This window comes from Plodia interpunctella, chromosome 2 (assembly GCF_027563975.2).
Source record: "Plodia interpunctella isolate USDA-ARS_2022_Savannah chromosome 2, ilPloInte3.2, whole genome shotgun sequence".
NCBI lineage: Eukaryota > Metazoa > Arthropoda > Insecta > Lepidoptera > Pyralidae > Plodia > Plodia interpunctella.
Genome location: NC_071295.1, coordinates 637,229 through 647,791, shown reverse-complemented (window position 1 = coordinate 647,791; position 10,563 = coordinate 637,229). Strand labels below are relative to the sequence as shown.

Sequence of the window (10,563 nt, the reverse complement as noted above, 5' to 3'; positions counted from 1 at the left end):
TAAACAGTTTCATTCTTATCATCTTGATAAAGTAAAATAATATTTCTTACTATTATCTTAAATCTATGACTTCAGTACTCAGTCTTTATGATTTATGAGTATTATTTATTAATGTGAACTACGCACTTCAAAATGAAATTGGAATAACATAATAAAAATATCTCCCAATCAGCAAATAATATATGAATATCCCTAAATTAACAAATAAAAAGATTAATGAAATAAAGTTCAAACCTTGGTTAAGCTACATATTAACTAAAATTAGTTTTTTTACTAAAAAAATATTTTAAATAAATTCTAATCAATTACAAAAGAATATTTAATCTGAATCAGTATCAGTGTTACGAATAGCATTATGGGAAATTACAGAAAGACTTTGGTAAAAGTTATGATGAACTGCTGGAATGATTCCACTATTGCAAAGACTTATCAGGTCATTCTTTTTAGCTAAAGATATGGGCAGTACATCATCATAAAGAGGGGGAATATTAGTGTTATCTTGCTGTCGTCGTCTAGTATTCGTTCTAGTAACAATAGTCATGTATTGAGACTCATCTAAATTATATTTATAAAGAAGTTTATTGGGATCAGAAGGAAAAACCTTTACTTCTTTTATCTTTGTCCATTGAACTACTTCTCCGTTTGTATTTTTAGCCCAATTTTTAGAGGCTAAAATTGATTTATAATCTAAAAACTTGGTATGATCCATCTCAACAACATTGTACGGTTTTCCGTCTTGCTTAGCCCATCGCACTAATGCAAACCATTCCAAAGGAGTATAGATACATTTATTTTTGGCAGATCTTTCAATTAATGCATGTACACTATCTCCTTCTTGTTGCGTATGTCCTTTTTCCAAAAATGTATGTTTAATGATAACATTATATTTTTGGGCTAGCAACATGTAAGCTGCGAAAACTATTCTATTCCGGTTTTGCCCTGTGGCATTATCTGACCAAAATCTAAATTCAACTGCCCCTGCATCTACTCCTTTAGATATGAAATCTGACAGACAACTTGATACCTCATTCGCACCTCGTTTACCTTCTGCCTCATGCCACATGTAGCAAGTCGCTGTTCTTGGGGCTAAATTGAACACGGTAAAATTCATGGTAGCTAATTTTCGTTTATAATAAAATACGCTTATTTCACCATAAGGGCAAATCAGTACTTTTTGAAAATCAAACGTGGCAGCGACTATTTTGCCACCTGAAGATATAGCCTCCTTTTTATCTGCAGTCTTTAAACCACGTGCCGTATTTTTATTAATAATATGATTGGCATAAGTTTCACGATCCATCTCAGTGCGAGATTCACTGATCTTATATTTGTGACATACGTCACATTGATCCTTCTTAGGTTTAAAAAAACTGAGCTTAAAGCTATCGTTTACAATAGTTTTATATTGACGCTCTGTTTCCGCTTTACATTGGTAAATAATAGGATCAAACCATTCATTGTACATAACGAAGAGCTTATGAAAGTTTAAATCACTATCTAAGTATAATTTAGAGTTATCCTTTCGAGTATAATGGGACTCTACTGGTTGCAAGCATTCAATATGGTCACATACACTTTTCTTGACATCAGCAGACATTTTGCAAGGATGATTTTGGTGCTTGCCTCGATTATCAGTAGTAACAGTACCTGTTGAAGAGTCTGTCTTCTGTATTGCTGTGTAAACAAATTGTTCACTGATTGACAACGTAGATAAGAACTGTTTTTTGCAAACTATCAAGTTATTTTCATCTGAACTATCTGAATCGGGAAGAGGTAATCTATATTTCATGGTATATTTTCGCCGGGACTGGGTATCAACATAAACTCTACGCTTATGATTTTGGCTTACCAGGTTGGATACATAAATCCATTGCTTATGATGATCGCCTAATTTCCAGAAAGCCTCAAAAATTGCTTTTCTTTGGTCAGTTGATATTTTTTCGAAACATTTTAATCGGCATTTACATGGCGATTTTATTTCTTTTTTTGGTTTATATATACCTTTACGAGTCACGTACGCCTTACCGAGATTTATCTTTTTTTTCCTCTTTACATCCATCCACTCATTCTTGTGCTGTCTTCTAATGTTACCCTTGTCTTTTCTTGTTACCTTTTTTCTATCGGGGGTAGATGTAACATCACTAAAGCACGTTAACGGCGTGTTTGCTTGGGGTGTCGAATAACCAGTAAAATTAGATAGTTGAGACAGTGGTTCGCGTATCTCATCACCAATAAAGTACGGGCAAAAATCATTACAACAATCTATATCTAAATGGTTAGTAGTACATTCAGGAGAAGACGGGTAATGTGTGTCTGAAGACCTTGGTGATAAATCGTCAGGTATCTTATGAACAGGTGAATGCTGCGAGAGATCACTTAAAGTTGCGGGCAAATTGTTGTTGTCGCTTAAATCTGTTCCTGAAAAAATAGAAAATGATGTAGTGATATACATACCTATTAAAAAATAAAAATGCAATCATCGTATCAGTAGATGTTAAGTTAGTCGTAAATATTGCATAAAAATACCAGCATCAAAGCTGATCATATTAGAAATTGCCTCAATTTCTAATAAATCTGCTCCTTCCGGCAATGGTGAATCTGAAAAAAATAAAAATAGCAAGTAAGTAATTCCATTAGCATTTAAGTCACGTCTGTTTGTCATGTTTATTTTAATAAAATTATACATAAGATACATCTTTAATTTGCAACTAAGATGTAAACAATCGTAACTAAAAATTACAATCAAATAAATATTATAATTAAACAATGTAAACTACCGTAAGTGTTCATACACTAACGAATATATCAATATAAACCACGTAAATAACCGTATGTATTACATACGATAAAAAAAAAGTTTTGTGGACAATGTAAAAAATGGTATGTGAGAAATACGATACTTTTTTAATTCAAATGAATGACGTAAACTATCGTATGTGATATTTACTATAGTTTAATATTTAGCTAGTGGCAAAAGATAGGCAAAACTTAATAATAATAAAAAACATTGTTATTATACTTACCTAGTACTCTTCCGATTTCTTCTACATCATTAATTAGCAACGCCAAGTCTTCGTTATCAGAAAATGATTCGGAAACAACAGTATCATTTCTTGAAGTTGTCGATTTTAGTGCTATTTCGCATAATTTTCGACCTCTTGAATGTAGTTTTGAATAATCTTTCTTATACTTATTACTCATTTTTAACACACTTCACTTTATTTATCGTATTTCGTATAAATACTGCAGACGCGTTGTACGAAAATCCCGTGCCTCTTTGCAGCGTACCAAACCGCAAGTGACCTTTACTATTCCCAACTCCGCTCCCCGCGCCCCTGTAGACGATCGCACAGGACATTGCGTCTGTATACGGCGCGCGTGTCGGTAACATACGATTGTATACGTGTGAAAACTTTTTTATTTTAAATTATATATTTTTTTTTGTTTGTGGATTCGATAGTATGTAAGAAAATATTTATGAAACACTAATAAAACGAAAATGGCTAATTTGTGGATTACAATAGTATACGTAGGAGCCATCGATATATATATATATATAATACTTATTTAGTGCGTTTATCTTTAATCATTTGTCTGCGACATAGTTTCTTTACACAAGTGTTTAGTACCTTCTTACCTAATAATATTTTCTTTATTATCTGCTCAAACTCCAATATTTGAGGGTGAGTTGCACCAGTCAACTTTGACGTTGAGTTAAAGTTAACCTCCATTGTCGCTGTCCTGTGTTTATTAATGCTTTATGTATCTTCATTTGTTTATTTGTTATTTTTCAGGTGGTATTTTATATCGTAGGTAGGTACCTACTTTGAGATTAGTAGGCATTTATAAAGGTGTTTTGGGTAGGATGTGAACAAAGCTTTGGGTATTGTAAAATTTTCTTATCTTTTGTTTAATAAGGTTTATTATTTATAATTGTTTAGAAATCTTTGATAACGCCATTGCGATGATATACCTACTCATTAAGTAGCTATTGATATTTGTTACATGTGAATTTACCAGTTTTCAAGGTCAGCAGTATCTGAGGGGTGACGTATTTGGTCAATGTATCAGCATAAACGAAATCTAAATGTCCAAAATTTTCTTCTTCAATTACACAAAACTCAGAATTTTCTAATTGAGACGCCAACCTTTGGGCGTCTTTTACATCAGCGACATTGTCTTGTAGTCCAGCTAAAAGTATCCACCTAACTTTCACTGGATTAAGGTTGAATTGAGGAGGCATTTCTTGATTATATTTTTTTAAGTTCCCTTTAGGACCGTGGTTGAATTCACAAAAACCATATTTTTTTATCTGTCCCCAATGGACGAAGTTTTTCAAAGATGTGCCATCTGGTATATGTCCAGGTATAGCTCTCATGGTATCAGGTGTAATCTGGAATTTTTCATAACCTAAAGATGCAAAAAGTATTGATATGCAAACTGGATACTGTATCTCTGAGAATCCACATAGTCCAATAGCAGCCGCCTGTCCTAATCCTCCATGCGGGAAGATCTCTGAATGAGTTTTATTGTTATCTCCATCCAATAGCTTTGCAAGTGCCTTCATGATGCCTAAACCAAACATTTTAGCATCGTACAATGAGGAAACAGGCGACATAGCAAAACCTATCTTAATTTTATCATTATATTCAGGTCTTTTTGCACACATTAGTATGGATATAGTTGAGCCTTGGCTGTGAGCTACAATAATAACCTGCTTCTTATTGGTGACTTCTAAAATGTAATCGATAGCAGCTGGCATATCCAACGAGGCCATTTCATCAATGGAGAAGTTCCAAAATTCCGAGTCCTTATCTGGATTTAGTGTAGTGTGGTTTCTGCTATACCTGTTGCCTCTGTTGTTAATTACCCACATGTCGTAGCAAGCGTCTGCAAGGTTGTAGCAATGAGATTTCCCAGGTCCGGGGAGTATGCAGTCGTCTCCACACAAAAGAAGTCCATGGGTGTAAACTATCGGTTCTCTTTCTGCGCATTCCGACGGACAAGAGTCACTGAGGGGTATTCTATGTATGCCAAGGATGTATCCATCTTCCGTGGTCGCGTGGTGAGTTTCGCAGCGGTATCCGTCAAAATTTGTCAATTCTTGGAAATTGAGATCTCTTCGTGGAGAAGGTCCAAGACTTGTGAAATCAATAAGATCGCTAGAAGCCACCATAATCTGTATAACTGTGATCAGAATAAAAGTCAGTAATTGAAACATTTTATGTACTAAGTTTGGAGATTTTTTCGTACATGTAGTAGGTACGCAGACGGTGCTATATTTCCAGTGATAAAGGCGAACTACAATAATAAGATTATACCAGTTTATATTTAATTCAATGAACTTGTTGACATATTTGTTACAAAACAGACGACATTTCTGTATGTGTTTAACCGCTAAGTGTGTCTCTCTGTCTGTGTACGTAACACGTATAATAAAACGTACAAACAAAAATTCAAACAAAAAAAAAACACACGTACACCACGCGGTACGTAAGTATGTGTTTTTTTTTGTTTAATAGCTTATTTTTATGCGGTGGTAGATATGTTTGATCAAAATCGGTTTAGCCGTTCAAAAGTTGTAGCGAAATGAATATTGAAAGTCGGTATTTATATCAGGGCCGACTAGTCGCTCGTAGACCGGTGTGTTGTCACGGATACCGCTGGAGCGATGTGGCGGAGATGGACCTGCGTACTGGGAACTGGTGACGACTGGTGGCTGAGCTGGCGCAGGACCAGGGACGGGGGCGTGCTCTTATGTTGAAGGTCAAGACTCATTTTAGGTCACTAAGCCTGGATATGAAGAAAGAAAGTAGAAGTAATATCTCTACAGATTAACTTCTGTAACAACAGTTAGGTAAGTACAGAACATGTGTTTTTGTCATTTGTTCCTAGCACATAAATTAAATTAGGCACAGTCTGGTTACATCAGCCAAATGCAAATATTTTTTCCATAGTTTTTTTATATTGGCTTTCATAACAGATAACGAACTTGCGACAGGAGAACCAACTGCTGTGATAGTATTTGTTCGTTGGTATTGGTACTCCGACTGTACCTATCGAGATTATAAAGGTCAAAAATAGTACTTTTAAAATAAAAAAAACCGAACAATTTAACAATCGAGAGATACTTACTCATATAATTTAAGTGAATTTACTTATTATATAAAAGTTCCTATGATTTTTTTCGCCTACCTATGTAATTTACAAATTTATTCCTTCTAAAGATATTTTAACAAGCACCGGTAACCATGCTTGGTCCCCACTCCACACGGCGGCGGGTGCACTCTTCGAGGGTGGACACAGCCCCACATTCATGCAGTTTAACCACTGGCTGGGAGGGCACTGAATTATAAATATATTTTAAAGAGTCTTGACAGAGTGGGGAAGAACAAAGTAATCACAGGAATCGTTTTTTTAGCTATTAAGGTACAGGTATCTAAACAACTGTACCATGTTGTCGAGAAGTTCTTACTCAGTTATCTAAATGTGGAATCTGTAATTATGATAATTCATTAATAAATTCAGAAGCATTCCAACCATCCAACCCACAACCGAAGAGGCACAATGCGTTATGACTCTGTGGTTGTGCATAGACCAGGGGACAGGAGTATCAAACAACTAGTGTAGCAGAGGAGGAGGAAGAAAAAATATGATAGTTATTACATTACATAATTTTATAAGAAATATGCTCATCATTATCAATATAAATTACAAGTAAAGTTACAAGTATCCAAAGTCCTCAATATTTGTGGGTCGAGATACACGGCTAGATTGTCGGCATAGATGAAATCTAAATGGCCCCAGTTCTTGTCCTTAAGCACACAGAGCTCAGCATTCGGCATCGCCGACACCAACTTTTGAACATCTGCCACAGGTGCGACATAGTCATTCAAGCCAGCGAAAAATATCCACTTCGTCGTAACAGAGCTCAAGTTATATGGAGGAGCAGTTTTTTGACCATATATTTCCAAATTTTTCGAAGCACCGAAGTCGTAATGATTAAAACCATTCTTTCTCACTTGACCCCAATGAACGAAATCTTTCATTGACGTACCGGCGAGAAAATGACCAGGTAAAACGTTTATCGTATCAGATTTAATTTGAAATCTGTCGTAGCCCAAAGCAGTGAATAAGAGGGCCATGCAAACTGGATACTGCAGTTCGCTGAGTCCACACAGGAATTTGCCCAAGGCTGACGCTGGACCGATGTGGCGTAATATTTCAAAATTAATGTCATTTTTTCCTTCAAGAGCACCAGCTACCAAGGCCTGAACACCAATAACGAAGAACTTGGAGTGATCTAACCAGCCCGTTGGGGAAAATCCGAATCCATATTTAATTTTGTCATTATATTCGGGCTTTGCAGCACAGAGAAGATAAGTGACAGTCGCACCTTGGCTGTGACTCACGATAACTACTTGAGTTTTCTTAGTCTTTTCCAAAACGTAGTCGATAATTGCGGGCATATCCTTCCTTGCCATTTCATCGAAAGAGAAATCCCAGAATGCTTTATCTTTATCGGGATTCAGTGTGGTGTGGTTTCTGCTATAATGGTTACCTCTGCTATTGGCTATCCATACGTCGTAACAAGCATCAGCAAAATTGTAGCAATGAGATCTGCCTCGTCCCGGGACAATGCAGTCGTCTCCGCTCAAGAAGAGACCGTGGACATAGATAATAGGTTCCCTATCGGCATAATCGCAGGGACACGAGTCATTGTGAGGCGCGGTGTTGATCCGAAACAGGCCAAGGATATAGTGGTCTTCAGTGGTGACGTAGTGGCTTTCGCAGGGATACCCATCGTATTTCACTAGTTCAGGAAAGAGGAGGTCTCTCCGAGGAGAAGGACCAAGCGCTGTGAAGTCGATGTTATCAGTCAACTCCGAAGAAACCAAGCTGAATGTGAACCAGATGAATATGTTGTGCATTTTGCCTGTGAAAAGATATAGGTTTTAAATATTTTTTAGTAACCTAAACAGAATACAAAATATACTTTTTCCTCATAAAAAAAATGTTATTAATTTAGTTAAAAAAAAAACGAAAATGCTCACGTTTTACGTACCTATTCATCGCCCAAGAATTTGCAAGACTAATGTATTTAAATTTCTACTTGTGACAGGAGATTGTTGAAACACTTGAGACAATGTGTGCATAATGTGTTTTATTGATGTGCAAACAGCACATCAATAAAACACATTTGTGTGTACTATTAGTGCCTCAGGGATCCGCCCACAGTACATCACAATTATTATCAAAGTTCTACACAAAAAAAAAAAAACACTTTTGTTATTTAAATATTACGAATTGGGATGTCATGTAACCTAATACTTGAATATGTAAAGTTTGGCTTTCGCCAATCCGCTTTTAGTATCTGTTAAAGTTGACAAAATATTAAAAAAAAATCTCTGTTCAGTTTTATTGGTGGACTGATCATGGAACTAATAGGTACCTACTCCGTACGGAGTGAGTAAGTACCTACTAATTCCATGTGACTGATACCGAATGCCACATAGGCTTTAAGTATACCATTTGAACATTTATGTCGTAATCTTCTAAGAAAAACAATAAAAAACGTTGCACAATGTATCTTTCTTGTATTCATTTTGATTAATGTAGTTATTTATATAATGTATTATTAAGTTATTACAAACAAACAAAAAAGACATGTACACGAAAATATTAGGTTATGAAATAAAATTAAAAATCACCAGCGGACTACGGAATACCTCGTGCAAACTCAACACTCAGACAGCGGGATGACAAATGATGATGAAATCTGTTTACCTGCTCTTCTCAAAGTGATAGATCAGTCCACAAATTTATATATGGAAATCGGTTTTGCTTTCTGTCGTGTCGTCATTCTCTAAAATGTTATCGATGCTCGCTTCACACACACTCTGATTGGAATATTAGGTACACAGAGCGTTTTTTATAATTTTTATAACCTTTAATTTTATTCAATTTCAAGAACCTTAGTCACATTATATGACGGCCATGGGTGGATATGGAGTGGTTCTCTTCTAGGGATCCATAGATAGGTTTAAAGAACTTTATTCTCATAAAGACACATATCCACTTACATGAGAATTAATTTAAAAATACCGTATAATGTTTAAAACGCACTTAAAAAGAACAGATTATTCCGTATATATAACAGTACAGTAATTTTAACTAGGCCTAAAAAAGATAAAAAATAACCCACCCAATTGTTCCGCATTGTAACCAATTAGATAAACATAACTACAACTTTAAAATATACTGAGCTAGTTTTGTTTTAAAAGCACCAAGAGATTGGATATTTTTTTTTATGTCTGTCCGTAGCCTATTATAAATATGTGCTCCCTCAAATGTGAACATTCGCTTACCGTAGTTGGTTGGTTCGGACTTTAGGCAGAATAAGGTAGCTAGCACGTCGTGTGAGTCGCTTTACCACGTGTCTTGTTTGTGTGAGTTTGATTGAGGTATGAATATGGTTTTGTTCAATACGAGCACGAGATAAAAGAATAATGTGCGATCACACGCCACATTTTGTGGGTTGCATCTGAACATATATACTAACCATATCGGGATATCGGTATATAGGTAGGTTAGGTAGATAGGTATATTAGTTCATTGTAGTAAAACGAGATTTCATTCCTAGCATTCTGGACATACTATCGATTCTGCGGAGAAACGGGAGAGCGAAGAGAACGAAGTATCATTGATGCGGCATATTTTTAGGTAGAAATTTAAACAATATTTTGCAATATTAATAAGGACAAATCCCATATATATAGTTAGCCCAAAAGTAAGTTTGAGACTTTTTTTCTACGATACTAACTCGACACTATATTCTTTAACATATACATATAGATAAAGATCCAAGACCCAGGATAATCTGACAAAGATCATTTTCCATCATGACCTGACTATTATTAGGGAACACCAATGAGGGAAGTTTATTGTTAAAATTTTATATTATTACTGTCAAAAGACAGACCCACATAGCATAATGTTGTTTATCACTTGTCTTTGCCACAATTAAATAGGTAACAATTTCTTAAAGAAAAGATACAAATGTTACAAACTGTGAGGAAGCACTTTAAATATGCCACATCCATAAAAAAAATTCTAGACTTGTTCCTCCATGGTCCGAGACCAATATCAGCACACGAAACATTCCTAGTTTGTCGAGCACTACACGACCCGACCTCATATATACTCGTATAGTAATACACTTGCATACATCTTCAACATCGATTCATATCATTCCTCTATTCCATAGCGTTTGCTGTTGAAATTAATCAATTTAGGAACTGGATGGTGTAGTCATGACCAGTTTTTTTTTCTTTTTGTTGATCTATGAGTTAGGGTTTTCCACTAATTCTGTGTGTACACATTCGCCGTATCGATTGATGACAGCGAGCTCAAGCGCTATTTGGAATTGGTCGTTCGGGATCGCATATTTTTGGAGAAGACATGTATTAACAACATACTAGCTACGCAATGCAATTTGGGGATAAAAAGTACCCTATATTCAAATGTTGTTCCAAGTTATATTCTAGCCGTGTACCAAATTTT

General features: G+C 35.5%; 3 protein-coding genes across 4 annotated transcripts; all 3 read right to left on the bottom strand.

The window, feature by feature from the left end:
• Positions 1 to 319: 319 nt before the first annotated feature.
• LOC128677637 (uncharacterized) lies at positions 320 to 2,868 on the bottom strand. Its single transcript, XM_053758623.1, has 2 exons — positions 2,527 to 2,868; positions 320 to 2,418 (listed from the first exon to the last, which is right to left on the bottom strand). The coding sequence occupies exons 1-2, from the start codon at positions 2,693 to 2,695 to the stop codon at positions 320 to 322; spliced, it is 2,268 nt and encodes a 755-aa protein (XP_053614598.1). The 5' UTR covers positions 2,696 to 2,868.
• A 1,120-nt stretch (positions 2,869 to 3,988) lies between these two features.
• Positions 3,989 to 5,778, bottom strand: LOC128677630 (lipase member K-like). Its single transcript, XM_053758608.1, has 2 exons — positions 5,697 to 5,778; positions 3,989 to 5,187 (listed from the first exon to the last, which is right to left on the bottom strand). Exons 1-2 carry the CDS (start codon positions 5,776 to 5,778, stop codon positions 3,989 to 3,991), a joined length of 1,281 nt encoding a protein of 426 aa, XP_053614583.1.
• An 880-nt stretch (positions 5,779 to 6,658) lies between these two features.
• On the bottom strand, positions 6,659 to 8,774 carry LOC128679681 (gastric triacylglycerol lipase-like). Of its 2 annotated transcripts, none has more exons than XM_053762076.2 (3): positions 8,674 to 8,774; positions 8,055 to 8,262; positions 6,659 to 7,936 (listed from the first exon to the last, which is right to left on the bottom strand). In XM_053762076.2, the coding sequence occupies exons 2-3, from the start codon at positions 8,071 to 8,073 to the stop codon at positions 6,702 to 6,704; spliced, it is 1,254 nt and encodes a 417-aa protein (XP_053618051.1). In that variant the 5' UTR covers positions 8,074 to 8,262; positions 8,674 to 8,774; the 3' UTR covers positions 6,659 to 6,701. The 2 variants fall into 2 exon arrangements, with proteins under 2 accessions (XP_053618051.1, XP_053618058.1); XM_053762083.2 differs by having other exon boundaries at positions 8,066 to 8,262; positions 8,674 to 8,773.
• Between the last annotated feature and the right edge of the window lie 1,789 nt (positions 8,775 to 10,563).